The 17,411-nt window shown below is 34.3% G+C and overlaps 2 protein-coding genes across 13 annotated transcripts; both read right to left on the reverse strand.

Annotated features, from left to right (window-relative positions):
• Positions 1 to 3,813: 3,813 nt before the first annotated feature.
• LOC125419010 (vacuolar protein sorting-associated protein 24 homolog 1) lies at positions 3,814 to 7,604 on the reverse strand. Its single transcript, XM_048463803.2, has 8 exons — positions 7,537 to 7,604; positions 7,343 to 7,415; positions 6,590 to 6,795; positions 6,315 to 6,391; positions 5,702 to 5,804; positions 4,773 to 4,894; positions 4,308 to 4,502; positions 3,814 to 4,218 (listed from the first exon to the last, which is right to left on the reverse strand). The coding sequence occupies exons 3-8, from the start codon at positions 6,699 to 6,701 to the stop codon at positions 4,138 to 4,140; spliced, it is 690 nt and encodes a 229-aa protein (XP_048319760.1). The 5' UTR covers positions 6,702 to 6,795; positions 7,343 to 7,415; positions 7,537 to 7,604; the 3' UTR covers positions 3,814 to 4,137.
• On the reverse strand, positions 7,336 to 17,274 carry LOC107430869 (dnaJ protein ERDJ3A). Of its 12 annotated transcripts, XM_060818154.1 has the most exons (12): positions 17,007 to 17,274; positions 16,536 to 16,591; positions 15,639 to 15,712; positions 14,968 to 15,506; positions 14,543 to 14,884; positions 13,829 to 14,182; positions 12,828 to 13,284; positions 12,691 to 12,733; positions 10,860 to 10,922; positions 9,702 to 10,471; positions 9,520 to 9,595; positions 7,336 to 7,870 (listed from the first exon to the last, which is right to left on the reverse strand). In XM_060818154.1, exons 1-7 carry the CDS (start codon positions 17,094 to 17,096, stop codon positions 12,997 to 12,999), a joined length of 1,743 nt encoding a protein of 580 aa, XP_060674137.1. In that variant the 5' UTR covers positions 17,097 to 17,274; the 3' UTR covers positions 7,336 to 7,870; positions 9,520 to 9,595; positions 9,702 to 10,471; positions 10,860 to 10,922; positions 12,691 to 12,733; positions 12,828 to 12,996. The 12 variants fall into 12 exon arrangements, with proteins under 12 accessions (XP_060674137.1, XP_060674135.1, XP_060674132.1 ...); XM_060818152.1 differs by having other exon boundaries at positions 12,691 to 13,284; XM_060818149.1 differs by having other exon boundaries at positions 11,069 to 13,284.
• Between the last annotated feature and the right edge of the window lie 137 nt (positions 17,275 to 17,411).

Below are 17,411 nucleotides of genomic sequence, written 5' to 3' on the forward strand. Positions count from 1 at the left end.
TGTATGTAGAAATGTTCATCAAACAGCATTTGCTTCGGATAGTGGGAGTAATCTTCATTCTTTTTCTTGTCCTCCAATTGGCAGTCGTCTACCACAAGCTTCCGGTACTGAACCAATTCAGGCTACATCTCAGGAAATTATGGTTCAAGAAACTCAGTTTAGAGATCAAGTTGATGTTCGTGGGGCCTGGACATCATTTAACATTCACGAAGGAGTTGATGTTGGAGGTGACTATGCTGAACGGTTTCCTAACGACGAGGAGTATGAGCAGTTGCATCATATTGATCATGATGAGAATTACAATGCAGCAGGGGATGATGTTGGTCATAATGATGTAGATTTTGATCATGAGTTGCCGGACAATGATAATGATATGCATCCTGAAATGAACAATAAAGGAGTTGATGATGTTAGGGTTCATCGTGCTACAAGTGACCACATATCATCGAGCAACAGAAGTGGTTCTATGGCCATATTTTCGTCAAAGTTCATTGGCTGTGAGAGCATAGTAGTTGGACAATTATTTCGCAACAAACGTGACCTACAGAATAAACTGAGTATCTATTGCATGCGAGAAAATAAGGAGTTCAAGGTGACACGGTCAACTACACAACGGTATGAGGTTGTATGCTTGGAAAATACTTGTAAATGGCGACTACGTGCAACCACATTTAAAAATGGAGAAATATTTGTTGTGAGAATTTTTGATAATGTACACAGTTGCTCGTTAGATATCGTGCATCGAGAACACAAGCAAGCCAGTAGCTGGGTTATCGGGCAATGTATCAAATCTAAATATGAAGGTATTGCACGTGTTTACAAACCCAAAGAAATTCAACATGATTTTTTGCAGAAATATGGGGTGAATATAAGCTACAACAAAGCATGGAGAGGTAAAGAGTATGCACTTAACAGTGTTAGGGGATCTCCAGAGGAGAATTTTGCTAAGTTACCTGCCTACTGTTATGAGTTAGTGTCGAAGAACCCTGGAACTGTTACACGTATCAAAACAGACGATAATAACAATTTTGTATATTTCTTTATGGTGATTGGAGCAAGCATTAGGGGATTTAAATCCCACATAAGACCCGTATTGACTGTTGATGCAACTACATTGAAAGGGAAATACAAAGGGTACATGTATATTGCATCGGGCATGGATGGCAATAAGCAAATATATCCTTTGGCTTTCGGCATTGGAGATGGAGAGAACGAGCAAGCATATACATGGTTTTTCCAAAACCTGAAGGATGCCATCGGAGATTTTCCAGATTTGGTGTTTGTGAGTGATAGACACCCCGCTATTGAAAGGGCATTACGCAAAGTTTTTCCCAATGCATACCATGCGTTGTGCACGTACCATATAAGCAGAAATATTAAAGCAAATGGACATGCGAAAGATGAATCAATAATACAATGTTTCATGCTCGCAGCTAGTGCATATTTAGTTGAAGATTTTGAGTTTTATATGGGGCAAATTGAGGCAAAAAACAGTAGGGCTGCCCAGTACATTCGATCATGTGACCCTACAAGGTGGGCACGTTCTCTTTGTCCATGTAGAAGGTACACTATCATGATCACCAATATTGCAGAAAGCTTGAATGGCATTCTGCTAGATGCTAGAGAGATGCCAATAGTAGCATTAATAGAGCACATACGAGATTTACTGCAAAGGTGGTTTTATGAACGACGTATTGCAGGTGCAAAATTGACAAAGCCTGTGACTGACCATATGGAAGAGCAACTCAAACTACGAAATTTGGAGTCCATCGGACTACGTGTGAAAGCCATTAATATGCATGAATTTCTTGTGGAATGTGGGAGTTTGAGGGGTACAGTTAATCTCCAATCAAAAACATGCTCATGCAAAGTCTTCGATCTTGATCAATATCCTTGTGATCATTGTATTGCCGCTTGCAGAGACCGAAAAATTGCTCCTTATGGCATGTGTTCTCATTACTACACCGCGGATGCATATCGTGCAGCTTATGCTGAGTCCATTTATCCTTTATTAGATGAAAAACAGTGGCATGTCCCGGATGACGTGGCAAGTCGCATTGTTCTTCCACCAAGATGGACACGTAGGCGAGCCGGTAGACCGAGGATGCAACGCATACCATCCGAAGGTGAAGATGTTATTGGATGTAGATGTAGCCGATGCGATGGTGTTGGACATTATAGGCAGAGATGTACGAATCCATTGTCTTATGCTTCGAATTAGAAAGTTTTAATTTAGTGTTATGGTTTAATATGTTTTGATAATTATTTCATATATTGGATATAATATTTTCTACTCCACGGTGGAAGATTTATTAGCAATCTTTTTTTTTTTGAATTTAATCCTAAATGAAAAGAGGCTTTCTGGAATTGATTTTCAATATTTAGTTTACATATCATTTTATGAAATGTCCAAATGATTTTGAAAATAAAAACAAACATATATCAATTTTTTTTTATTTAAAATGGTTATTGATTTTAAATGTCACTACATTTTTTGTTAATTCCATCTTCATCTTATATAATATTTGTCTCCACTCCCAATTTTTTTTACCCTACTATTAACTTATATAATCTATTAGAAATTGATTTTCCAAGTGGAGGAAATTAGTTTCTAATAGGAGTAAAAATTATTCAACGATTTCCGCTTCGAGGAAATGTTTTCCAACAGGAGGAAAACTATTTCCGCTTGGAGGAAAATTTTTCCACCTGGCGGAAATTTATCAAGAGGCTTCAATTTTTCTTCATATGGGATTTCCGACTGGAGGAACGTTTTTCCTCCATTTTTCCTCCAGTAGGAAAATTTTTCCGCCTATAGGAAATATTTCTGACAAGCGGAAAATTTTTTAAAATTTGCAATTGAGCTCTTAAAGCGTTTGTGCATAACGGAATTCTAATAAATAAACATGGCACATTTCCTATAAGGTCAATTACTTATCCTTACATCAATACCACATTGTTATCTTTGTTAAATGAACATTATAAGCCACCATTATAATTTTTCGTTTCAGATACACTCAGTACTATACGACTAAATGTTTTAGATGTATTCGGATGCAAAGTACTAAAAATAGCATGTTCAACAGTCTGTAGGCAAACATCCTTAACTTATTCAGAAATATGACTTCGAACAAGCAAGTTAAGTTATACGGAAATATAACTTCAAACAATTTAAAATTGTTAATGAAAATTGAACAAATATTTGGTTGTGTAAAGAAATATTCTTATTACTATGTAATAAACAACTCTTAAACTAATGCTTGATACTTGATAGAAGGTAATCTATTGCAGTCCACAATTGGCCTAGTATGCCTTTTAACCTTCTAGTTGTAAGGTTTCCTTTGAGGAAGCATTATTTCCAAGAAAGTCATTGTCATGTGAGCATTGCTGTTTGCAAGCTCATAGTATCATATCTTAATGGCTCTGTAAAGCCCTCTGTATGGGATCTTTCAAATAATTAAATGGAGTTAGATCTCAAATCCAGTTAGAACCTAATGGATCAAACATCTGTAAAGCATATGAAAATGATGGCAACAATCCATGAATCCCTGTGATAATATTCCAAGATTGTGAATAAGATGTTCAAAGCATATGCATCGGCTCTCCGGGCTCATTTGGGATATAGAACTGATCAGGAGTTTCTGGTTTAATCCAGCCCAATCCTTAATGCCAAAGCTCTATTATCAAGATCCAAGTACACATTGTTAGATTTTCTGCATACAAATAGGGATGATCTGCCCTTAACAAGCAAGGTCAAAGTACACAAAGATTAGGGCCGTTCATTTCATTCACAAAATCTAAAATTCTCATGAGCAGTTTCATGAAATTCGTTTTTTTATTGATGTTGATGAGATTATGAAAGTTACAATGCTTCAAGAGCAACACAAATTTCCACCATGGTAATTATAAATCAGGTATAGACAAAAGATACATTCCGCACTTCAATGTTACACAAATAACCATCTAACTCACAACTTCACAAAAACATTGCTTTCTAATATACAGTGGGTGCTTCCTCGAAGTTCTCTTTGTTAGTGATAATTAGGCCAGAGGCGCCGCAATCTCAATCTGTTCAAGAGGCCACATGCAAACGCACTGCCCAACTTCTCCCATAACGTTATGGTAGGCTTGATCTCTGACTTATGACCGTACTTTGGCCAGTCGAGCTCTTATTTCTTCCAATTCTTCCTCATCATCAACACCCTCGGGTATTGCTTCCTCCTATATAAATATAAAATTAAACATGTTACGCTTCTTCAATGCCAAAAAGTAAAAGCTTTTCATATTACACGACAGTCAGGTCAACATACCTCCTGTCCATTTTCTGATGTCTGAGCAGGTTGTTTTATTATCTCCTTCCTGATAGCTTCAGGAAGCTCTGCGGCAGTCTCACCAGCAATGGCAGTCAAAACCTTATCAACCTCTTCTTCTATCTCCTCTTCCATATCCTCAGAGTCTAGTGCTGAGTCAACAGCATCATTTACAATCTCCTCAATCACCCCTGCCTACAAAATCAGTTTCTTCAGCGGACAACTCAATTGGATTAATAGAATATGAGAACACAAAAATGAGAGGCTGAATAAACCTAAGAATAGGAAATTGAAAGTAAAAACTTCGGTTGGATATTAATCTTAGCTAATTCTTTTTTAATCAAAGAAAACACTGCTAAAAAAAATGCTCAACAAAAGGCAGTTTTAACCTGAAAAACTACACTTTATCCACCGAAAAAGGTATATTTTTACACTCTATAAAGTAAAAGTTAGCAACAGGCATACCTTGGTCATTTCTTTGTTGAACTCTTGCATTGTAGTAGCCACCTCTGGAGCTTTCATGAGATTATTGACAAGCTTCATAACATCTGCACTCTTAGATAAATGCCCCACAGTACGGGCAATAGCTGCAGATTCACCAATTTTTTTTTTAAAAGAAAGGAAATTTAAAAGAGGTAAAACAAGCAGACAATAAGCATTACCAGCAGTTCATAAAATAGATTACTAACCACTGTTATAAAGATAATTTATCCCTAATGCAAGAAACATCATTACACTGGTTCCTTTTGCACCCCACATTGCAATAGCCTAGACTTGAAAGTAAAAGAACAAATTTTCATAATGGGTCAACATAAAAATATCATAGTCAGTACTATCTGATTCAATTCCCCAGTTCATTTGTTATGAAAATTCAACATGTGATAAAATTAACCATCTTATCTTCTCAACCATCTATCTCATGTCTATGTCGGAAATATGGTAATTCTATGGAATGGATTAGATTATAAAGGAAAGTTAATCTTATATTTTCAAAATGAAGACTGTCATCTTTGTACAGGAACATGTGACTAGTCTCGAGATTGTCTTAAAAGATTATTCTTTGCATGAGGAATCTAAGTTGTTGTTCAACTCACCGACTCACTTCATCCATCATGCACTCTCTATCCAAGTAATACGACAAAAATATTTTCTTTTAAAATCAAACTAAGGCTATAGAAATTCTTAACCTTGGATATGATCCTATCATTAGTCTCTTGGTTATCAAAACAAATTTCTATCAAATTAAAATAGAATTCTGAACATAATCCATTCAGGCAGAGATGCAACTACACTGCTTAAATTCATAGACAAGCAATAACAGAAATCAGAGATGAGTGGATAATAATTTATAAATAGAAGTTCCATCGGTGATAAAATAATTAAGAACTTCGTACCAACACTTTCCCCAAGGTGCATTGATATTGAATTGAGTTGTGCCTTATTTTCAGAAAGACGGGTCACTGTTTTTCTTGATCTGACAATTTCTTTTGCAAGTGCCTGAAAATAGATACGCAACGAAGACAATTCATAACAAAGAAGGGAGGGAGGAAAACTACGGTGCAACCAGCAAAAATTTTTTAAGTACAACAGCAGTAGGCCAAACCACAGCACAGCTAAATTAAAACCAATGAAACTAGGATAATCGTCCTCTAATGTAGGTAGAAGCATAGATATAAAACCTCATTTTCCATGTTTAAACCAAGTTGCAAAAACCCATGATTTGCTATAAAATGTACATATTTGTAGCGAGTGTTGATAGCTCTTCCATGCATGAATTAGGTACAAATTTAATTTCTATAGAGTAATCAAAAACAAAAATAGCCAAAAATTCTACTGTCCACCATCAGCTCAATTGAATTTAAGCAAAAGATATATTTTTATGGAACTATAGGTGGAAAGCAAGCATGGGAATTCGATAAAGTGATCAGAACAATTATTGGAATTCAATAGATATTATTCAGTAAAAAAAAAAAAAAATGGTGTAAAACCAGGTTCATAAGCAAGTACCTTAGCAGAGACCATGTCATTCCTCTTGGCAGCTTCTCTAATGGCTTTCTGCACACTTTTCTCTTCTCTTTGTATATCTGAAAGAACCCATTACAAAAGAACCCGAATTTAACAATACCCAGAAGCCCATAGAGCTAAATTTATGCCTTTGTGAATCTAATAATCAAATTATCCTAAAAAGAAAATAAATAAAAAATAAAAAATAAAAATTTGACGCCAAAAAAACACCCAAAAAAAAAAGGGAATTGGGTGTTAGTCGAAAAAAAAAATATAACCTCGAATCTGACGTTCAATATTGCGGCACTCTTGGCGGAGTCTACGCTGCCAATCTCTCAATTGTTGCTGTGGGTTTGGCTTTGGCTTCAAAATGTTCATCACCTTCTCCATATCTTTTTCAAATTTATTCCCTGTTAGGGAGAGACAAGGGCCAAAAAAGGATTGCTCTCAGATCGTGAGCGATCCAAGCCTTTGCTCTCTTCCCCTACAAAGGATAAAAGATTTAACCCAAAAAAAAAAAAAAAGGTTCACTCCTAAGAAATTTGATAAATTCGTCAAAAAGTAGTCAACTTTTTCTTATAGCTTTCCATTGGAGGCTTTTGTTTTGAAGCAAGAACAAGGACACAGAGTTTTTCTCTTGGGTTTTTCCCATAAATAGCCACCTTAAGGGTACTTTAGTCCAAACGGGTAAAATATTGGTTAGTTTTTAAAAAAATAAAAAAATTTGCTATTTTTCTAAAATGGAATTGTAAAGTGGCTATTTATCGAAAAAACCCTTCTCTAAAGGCCATAAGCAGATTCACCAAAATAAATAAATAAAAAGAAAGGCCATGAGCAGAACAAGAAGAACCAATCGAGCACCAGCAGCATCATATTCAAAGGTATGGGAAATCAAGAAGAAGAAAGAAATAGAACATTGCATATAAATATCTTCCACTTTATCATCTTCAAACTCTTGCCTCCAACTGGAAAAAAGTTGAGCGGAGGAAAATTTGATTATAATTTTAAGATGTAAACTAAGCACTTCAAACCTTCAAAAGTAGATAACCTCTTTTGTGGCATCCATCCACAGATAAGTAAGATCACTTCCAACAGCACTTCTTCCTGATAATACGAGGCTCAAAAATTTACATGATTACAAGAGGAGGCATATGGTAGAGAAGACCACAGCTGTTGTAAAATGTGTGGATATATATACATATATATATATAATTTGGAAAGTTACCACATGCCCCAAAATCTTTCAGGGTTGGCTTTACTTGAAGCACAGGTTTTTGCCTTAGTCTTTTCAAACTGTGTGTGCCATTGAGAATGGAGCTGATAAATCTCTCTCTCCTTCTTCAATGGTCATTTGAGTCTTTGACCCTCAAATGCTGCCAAAATTCTGCTTCCGAGGTTTGTAAAGCCACCAATAGTTTATCTTCTAATGATTTAAATCCTGATATGTCGAATGCATTTAGGTATGCTGGCGGTTTAGTGGCTTCTAACAGACGTGTAGGAAATCAAATCCATACAACCAAAGGGTGAATTTAGTTCTTTGATAGAGATTTCTGGGAGACCTGAGAGAAAATGAAATGCAGCAAATGAGAAACGTAAACTATGTAAGCAATGAAGTTAATTCCTTTAAACAGAAGAAATCGGGGTTTCTGAAATATAAATTTAAGGGTCATAAATTGGTTGTGTTCTACCGGAAAGAAACATCTTGGTATTTACCTAACACCTTGATAAATATATAGGCTTTATATTTTTCAGTAAATAGCTTCACTCCCAGTTCATTGATTAATGCCTCATCTAAACCAGGAAACAAAATAAAACAAGAAAGATAAAATAAAAGGGCATTTCAAAAGAAATTGGATAAAAGTCATTTACTAAACCCATTTTTCTTTCCTTCATTTCCTCAAAGTATGTTATTAAAAAAAAAAAAAAAAAAAAAAACAATAGGTAATATTATGTGATAAAACCTTACATCAAAAAATAGGTTATATGATAAAATCCTGTCGAAGACTAACTCAAATTATGAATTGTAATTGGGTCAACAAGCGATAAATTTGACGAAGTTGGTTAAATGATTATATTCAAGGGCTATGACTACTGCTGTCTGTATGTTTTTTCTTTTCAAGTCTAGATAACATAATAGGTCCACATTATTGAGTGTCATGCAATAAGTGTAACAAAGTACAGATCTACTTGATTTAAAAATACTCACTCTATGCCAATAAAAAGATTCTAGTTATTCACCATGTTTAAATTGACTCAGTTTCTCCCTAACCCTGGAAGATCTGAAGGCGCCAATTATACAAACAGGAGTTCTCGCAAATTAACGTCTGCAATTTGTATACTAGGCGATCTTACACTATGGATCAAGTTCAGAGTACATATAGCTGTCTCTAAGACATATCCCAAAACAATTTAGGTAAAAATGAATAATAATGCATAAACTTCACCATATTCAAAAGGGTTATATTTCTCATTTTCACAACTCCATTTTGCTTAGGCATTCTAGGAAATGACAATTGAAAAATTATACCTTCTCAAGCTTAACTCACCATACATGTATTCACCATCCCGGTTAGACCGAAGCTATTTATATGGACAAACAATTGCTTTTCTGCCTTAGTCTCAAACTCTCGAACTTTTCAAAAATATCATACTTGTAGTGCATTGGGTATATAATCATATCTTGATGTGCTCATCAAAAATGTGAAATACTCATACGCACATTGGCTTGCATACAATATATTCACAACTTCCAGCTATACAGTTACGTGATTTCCTTTGGCTTTAAAGGACCTCTTTGTTACTTTATTTTCCAAATAAATTCACTTATAGCATAAATTCAAAGATATGTGAACCTAAAATCCCACTTCTAACCAAACCATGAACTTTATTATAATTAATATTACATAATCACAAGTGTTAAAGATAAGTTTCATTTGAAACTTATTTTCTTAGATGTGGGAAGATGTTCATCGTTTATATTTTCTATGACATTAATATCATCCAATATAGGAGTTAAAAAATAAAGATCATTCATTAATTTTCCAAAACAAATAAAAGTATTCATTAATTTTCCAAAACAAATAGAAGTATCAATAATCATTATTGAAAGAGAGAAATCCAACTGAATTGTAAAACCATGCTTAATATAGAAACTAAATTCCTCTTAAAACCTAAACAAATAGACAATCAAATAAGTATACAATCCTACTGTCATTAAGAAGAAATATTCTTTGTTTCCCAACTTCAAGATTCTGTCCTTTACTGAGAAGCCTGCTTTATTACAACTAGTGCAAAGAGTAACAAACATGGTTAGTAGCTTCGGAATCAAAAATGCACTTATCATTATATTCTCCATTAAACAAACCACAACAACATATAGATCATCGATACCTGATTTAGGACAATTTTTCTTCCAATGACCCTTCTGTCTACACTTGAAGCACTTGCTTGTTAACTTTTTCATTGCAGCTGATTTGACAGCTGAACCAACTCCTTTCTTATTCTTATTCCTACCCTTAGATTGCCCTTTAGGTTTATAAGAACTTTGAGCATAATAGACATTTCTTGGCTTTGTGAGATACTTTTCAGCACTCTCAAGCTCATGCATTAGCTCAATAGGAGTAAATTTCAATTTGTTCAAACTATAAAATATTTTGAACTCGTTGAAGCTGTCAGGCAGAGATTTCAAGATCATATCGATCTGCATCTCTTGTTTCAGCTTAGCCCCCATCATTTCCGCACAACTGATATGTGACAACATTGCAAGGCAATGTTCACGCACATTTCCTCTAGTCATACGTGTGAACTTTAATGCCCTTATAGCAGACTCTCTAGCCGAGCTTGCTAAACATTCTATCTAGAGTCAGGATCATTTCTGCTCCAGTCTCTAAGCAGGACATTAGCTGCTGCAGATGGTCAACAACACTGGCAAGAATATAGCAACGAGCTACAGTATTTGCCCGTTGCCAATCTGCATATTGCGTCTTGATTTCTTCAGATGCAGTAGCAGTTGGTTCTAGGGGCTTTGGTAATGTTAAGACAAACTTGCTATTTTGAAGCTCAAGAACTACATAGAGATTGGTTTTCCATTGATAGTAATTACTTTCGTCCATGAGTTTTTTGCTTAAAAGCATAGTTAGACGGTGGACGATTATCATTTTCTGAAAACAAAATGTATATATATTAAAATGTAAACATCACAATTAACATGCAAAAATATCTTATGCGAACCCCTTTAACTACTTACGTTTATTTGAATATATATATATATATATATATATATATCTAAGCTGTCTGGGAACCATAGAGAGGGGTGCTAAACGGCAAGAATCACAAGCAGAACCAAAATATTAAAAAATATAGTTTCACTAAACACGTAAAATTTAAAAAGCCAAACAATAAAAGTCGCAAGAGTTTGCATTGGCATTATAGATTGCAGAAAAACCAAAGCAGCAAAAGCAAAACAATTGTGAAAAAACAAGGATATTAAGAAAGCAATTTAAATTAATTATAGAATAGAAATCAAATGGCGCATATACATAAACATACCTTCACAGAGATCTGGCGGTCAATCTGTGGCCTCTTGAACTTTTTGACCAGCTTCTTCTCGACCTGTTCGTGGGGGGGAAGAAAAAAAAAAAAAAATTGCATTAACGATAATCAAAGAAACAATCGGAAGCCATAGACCCAGAACCAACTAGAAAATTTGAGTTAGACAAATAAATAGTTGATAGAGATTAGAGAGGCGGATCGCTCACCTTTGCTTCCTGCCGAAGCCCCAAAAAAAAAAAACAAAGAAAAAATACAACTTTTTGCTGAATTTAACTTTTTTGTTTCCTTTTTTTTTTTTTTTTTCAGTCAATATTGCCCTATTTTGAGTTTTTTTTTTTTTTTTTTAAAGCTATTTCTTTTATTGAGTATGTGTGCTAAAAAAAAAAGGTATTGTGTGCAAATAAACTCTTAAGTTATTTTCAGCCCCAAAAAAAAAAAAAATTCCAATTTGTTAGCTCTTCACTTTGTTTATCTATTTATTATTATTATTTTTTAAAACAAAGCTCTCTACTTTATTGGACTAGGAAGTTTTCTTGGTAGTCTTTAATAGATAATCCTTTTATTTATTAAAGTATTTTTAAGATATTATAATTTGAATGGTTCCATTGATAATATGAAATTTAATAACTACATTATATTCTGCATATTCACTTTTAATTTAATTTTTATCTATATCAATAATTTATACATTATTTATTCTTAAATATATACATTGCATCATCTCTACCTTTTAATTCTATTTGATTGTCCTAATTTCCAAATCAGTTTTGTTATGTTTATTTTCAACTTTATAAACTGACAATTTAATCCAATTGATTCAATTACTTAAATCACAAGTCTTAAGTTACGAATTGTTTAAACTTTTCCTTATTGCATCTTAAGTATCAATGAAAAAACAAGTTTTTTTTTAATATATATTAATGAACGACTTCATATATTATTGAAATTCTGTTTAGTTTATATCATCTAAATTTCATTGTATAATTTAATATACAAAATCTGATTTAAATAATCCGAATTATATATACCAAAACAATTTATTTTTATAAGAGTATTTGTGATTTTTTATCAAAAAATATTTTTGAAATATAAAAATATAATTGAAAATGCTGCGTGGTTATTAAAATTTTTTAGTGTAAATAGAACCTCTTATAATTTTCTTTGGGTTTGATTTTTTCTTTTTTCTTTTTTTTAAGTTGGATTTTACATAGGATCCGTGGAAATCTTTATTTAACCTTTTTGGTAAATAAATCTTTATTTCATCTATCTAGAAATGGCCAGTTTGACTGATAAAAATATATATATAATAATAGAAATAATAATAATAACAATAATAAATATGATTTGTTTCCCAAAGAGGAAAACAGTTCTATTGCTTTATAAAACTAAACCAAAAGATTTTTTTTTTTTTTCAAATGTTGTTGACGAGAAAATATATGGAATTAATTATTATGGGGGTGGTTTTTATACGTAATCAATTATTACTTATTGCATTATACTAGAAAATTTAATGCGTAAATTTCCATGGGTTTCCCACTTCCTCTAAACCGAACTTTCTTTTATGTCCTTCTGAAATTCCCCAAAATACATGAAGTATGCAAGTAAATCCTTAACCACCTAATATACAAGTAAATCCTTAACCACCTAATATACAAGTAAATCCTTAACCACCTAATACCACAGAATTTTGCTTTGAATAATGCATTTCTACTCTCAATTGTCCCCCTGGACCACGCACTAAAGGCATATAGAGCCAATGGAGCACTACCAGCACCATATTCACTGGGAAGGAAAATCCAGAATAAGGTAGAAATAGAACATTACTTACAAATTTCTTCCACTTCCACATCTTCATTCTCTTTCACTTCCAACTGAAAAAAAACAAAGTTGAGCAGAGGAAAAAGTGGTCATAATTTTTACATGGAAGAAAGATGTAACTAAGCAGTTTAAACTATGCAATAAAACCTCTTTTCACTTCAAACTGCACTTCTTGCTGATGATATATTGCTCAAAAAATTACATCACAACAAAAGGTGGCCGCATATGGGAGGGGAGCCTAGAGCCGTTGTAAAATGTGAGGATATATATACATAATTTGGAAAACCACAAGCTCCAAAATCTTTCAGGGTTGGCTTTACTTCAGCACAGGCTTTTGCCATGTCTTCTTAAATTGTATGTCACCGTTGAGAACAGAGCTGATAAATCCCTCTACTTCTTCAATGGTCAATTCACCCTCAAATGCTGCAAACTTCCCCTTCCGAGATTTGTAAGCCACCAGTAGTTTATCTGATGATTTAAATCCCGATTTGTCAAATGCATTTAAGAATGCTGGCTGCTTGGTAGCATCTAACAGAGTGTAGGAAATCGAATCCCTCGAGCCTAAGGCTGAAGTTGGTTGCCTTGATAGTGATTTCTGGGAGACCTGACAGAAAATATAATGCAGCAAATGAGAAACATTATCGAGTAAAAGAAAACAAGAAAGTTATTTCCTTTAAAAGAAAGAAATCAGGGTTTCTAGAATTATAAATTCAACAGTAATATGTTGATTGTGTTCAACCTGAAAGAATCATCATGGTATTTACTTCACACCTTGATAAATATATAGGCCTTATATTTTTCAGTAAATAGTTCCACTCCCAGTTCATGATTAATTAGGAAAAATTCATTTACAAAACCGATTTTTATTTCCTTCATTTACTGAAGTATATTATAAAAAGTAATAGGTTATATGATGAAATCCAGTCTAAGACTAACTGCATTATGATCGTGTCAGCAAGTGATAAATTTGACAAAGTTAGTAAAACAATGATAGGGCTATGACTACTGCCTTCTGTACTGTTTTTCCAGTCAAGATAACATACAGAGCACAGATCTACTTAATTCAGTCAAAAAATTAAAAAAATTAAAAAAAAAAAATAATAATAATAACTCACTCTATGCTGATAAAAAGACATGTAGTAACTCACCTTGTTTAAAATTGACTCCACCTTCTCCCTAGCCCTGGAAGATCTGAAGGCCCCAATTATGCAAACAGGAGTTGTCTCACCACATAAGGCATCAAAATTAGACCCTGACAAGACAGGTATGTGATTGTCTCCAAAATCAGTCTCTGCTTTTCTGGGCTGACTTGAAGCTACCTTTTTGTTCTGTTTTTCAAAACCATCTAGAAGGATACTGAGATCATGAACTGCAGATTTCAAATCTTTCACACTAATCCCCGCTTTTAAAATGTTTTTCTCCCCATTTGATAGCCATCCAACAACCGCTGGTAGTGCATCAACTCCCAACTTTCTCACCATAGGATCAGAAACATCCCGAACCTTCATAATCATTCAAAAAGAAGAAACGAAAAGAAAAAAGAAGCATCAACTATTTTGTATATTAATAGAAAACAAAGGATCCCAGATAAGCATTTAAGCATATTTTCTTTAAAAGGAAAGCTGTTATTGCCATTTCAATTTGAGAATCAAGAACTGGTAACGCATCTAAATTTTAATTAGCACCTAGTCTCCTAATTCTTTTAACTACTATGTCTATACACTATAGTAGAGAAGAAATATTAGATCCATAAGGAAAGCACAAGTTATAACTCTTTGAAAACCGAGAGTCATCAAAGTCCTCATGTTAAAAAGGTTCAGAAATGGCATTAGCAAAATATCCACTGCTGAGTCGCAACATACCTCTACATCATAGAAAATTATGCGTTTCCGGTACAAGCCACTAAGGACACGCCATATGACAGGAGTATCCTTTTTGGTGGAAAGAAGTATCACAGTCGGCAATTTTTCAAGTGTGACCCCTGAAAACTCAAAACTCTTCAAGTCAACACGTTTTGAAAACCTTGGCAAATGGTCTTGGCAAAAGGTTTTCAAATCCTTAACAGCCAAGTCACCAGCATACTCCACCAAAGATCCCTTGTCACTTGCTTTGTATGAATAAACAAACACCCTGGGCATTCTTCTAGGTAATATGCCAAGGTCCTTACATAAAGACAGTTCTGTCTCACAATTTATGCTTCCAACCTAAGAGAGGAATGACAAGAATGAGCACATGCTGAGATAAATAGACAGTGAAATGTAGAGGAATGCATAAAAATATTCATTACCTTTAAGGCTCCCTGCAATAAACTGGCAACCTCCTCCACAGTAGATTCAACATAATGATTCCCTTTCAATGAGGGTGTAAAAGAGAACAAAAGCCAAGTCATCCCTTGAACAGCTATTTCTTTCTTAAAGTCACATGAATTAATGGCCCTAATGCTCTTTGAAGAACTTCTGGACCCACTTTGCGACCCAGTTCGTGACCCAGCTCGTGACCCAGTTCTACTACCAAAACCACCAAACATACTATCACCATTACCCCCAAAAAAGTTGGAGAAAAGATCATCCATACCAAAACCAAATGAACTTGGGCCACCAGCACCACCAAAGGAAAACGAGAATGATTTTGAAGCTCCCTCGCCTCCTGTACTTTGCCATTCACCTGGTCTGAAGGAAAACTGGTTGCCTCCTGGTCCACCACTTGTGAAGTAAGTATATCCACCCTGATCCCCAGGATGACCAGCACCAAACCCAGGATTACCCTTCTCATCTCCATACATATCATAATTTTTTTTCTTTTCTTCATCAGATAAAATTTCATATGCTGGTAAACGGGGAGAAAAATTAACATTTGAAGCAGAAAAAGGCAAGAGGATAACAAACAAAGGTCCATGAGCATAAGAAGGGGGGGAAAAAAAAGAAAAAAGAAAAAAATGAAAAGAGGTATGGAAATTACCGTTATTTATCTCGGCAAACTTCTCTTGAGCTCCCTTGTTTTTATTCTTATCTGGGTGATATTGAAGAGAGAGCCTACAAATCATAATGGGAACAAGCACAAGTGAGGGGAGGGAGCCTATAACATTTGTAATAGGTCTTTTGCACACATTTATTCAATCTGGAAAATAATTTACACAAACAGACACACATCCATACAGAATCTTAATCGAAGTATCCAACACTCAATAAAAACTATTCTTCCATTCAAAGCGAATCAGAAAATTCAGAAACGTAAAAATATCGCAAATAATAACGCCATGAATGTAAATAGACTGTAACACACATTAGATTCACAGCAGAACAAGGCAAAGACAAACAAAAAACTATTGTTAGTGATAACTAAATGATATTACACATAAGGTTCAAGATCTTCAAGTCACCATCTAATACAAAAGTATACATGTATTTATCAGTTTTTCCTACAGTCAATACCAGCACAGAGAACACCTCCAGATAAGTATCAAAACCCTCAAATTACCACAAAACGATTATTGCCAATCCAAACATTTATCATATTAGTTTACCCAAAACAAGGCCCACGTTAGGATCTTTTAATTTCACCCATGTACATAAGGTCAGACTTTGCTGAATAAAAACCACCTTCAATATATCCAAACTTGTCGGTGACCATCATTTGGTGACACACTCCCTCATATTCCATGTCAGCCTCCATTCAATCAAGTAAAACCATTCACTTCTTGCAATTCTACTTGGAGAAGCACAAAGAAATAGTTGAATATGCTGAATTTATCATTTCTAGGAAAACATCTGTAGTGCCTAATTAATTATTGAGAGCCTAAGAACTACAACATAACAAGCTCAAAAAAAGAGAAGGGATCAAAAATGAAGAACATACTTGTGAAAAGCTTTCTGAATTTCTCGTTGACTTGCATTTCGCTCAACCCCAAGAACCTGATGAAATCAAAATCCATTATCCAAAAAATATTATTTGAAAAAAAAAAAAACGATAAATCGATGAAAAATTTTGCTAAGTTATCCTGTAAAATTTCCCATCAGTATTCATCAGAGCTAGTCGACCATAAACGAGCAAAAAATCCCAGAGGAACAAATGCTAAGTGCAACATTGTTTAACAATTTAAGAGTTGGAAACACGATAATTATTCAATTTCTTTTTTTCACGGCTTTTTATCATAATAAAAATGCGTTTTCATTTTCAATTAAGTAAATGCAACAGCAAGATATACTTGACAAGAAAATGAAACAAAATGAAGAAAACTCTAAGAAAACGATGAGATAGCCAGGCCACTAGAAAAGGAATTCCATTGCGATCCTAAAAAGATAAATGAATAGCCTGCCGAACAATTACCTTGTAGGGGTCTGCGGTTTTGGCTTCTAACATCAAGAGGAACACCGACATCGAGAACAAGATCAATAACTTCATGCGGTTGTCATCCATGATTTAGAACCCTAATCTCTTCACCAGAGCTCGGATTTGGGAATTTTTGTTTTTTTTTTTTTTCTTTTAATTTTTTATTTGTAGAGCAATAATGTTCAACGCAACGGAGAAACACAAAGAAGAGGCACGAAATTGAAGTTGAGAGCTTTATAAATAGGTTGGTGGCGGGTGTCCAAAAAAAAAATCCAGAGCCTTCCAGTTATAGGCCGTTAGGTACACGTGGCTATTGACGGGTACTACCACGCAGATTGGCCAATGAGATTTTAGAATTCTTGATCGTATACAGTGCGCATCTCTACGCGCTCTTTTCTTCAC

This window comes from Ziziphus jujuba, chromosome 6 (genome assembly GCF_031755915.1).
Source record: "Ziziphus jujuba cultivar Dongzao chromosome 6, ASM3175591v1".
Taxonomy (NCBI): Eukaryota; Viridiplantae; Streptophyta; class Magnoliopsida; order Rosales; family Rhamnaceae; genus Ziziphus; species Ziziphus jujuba.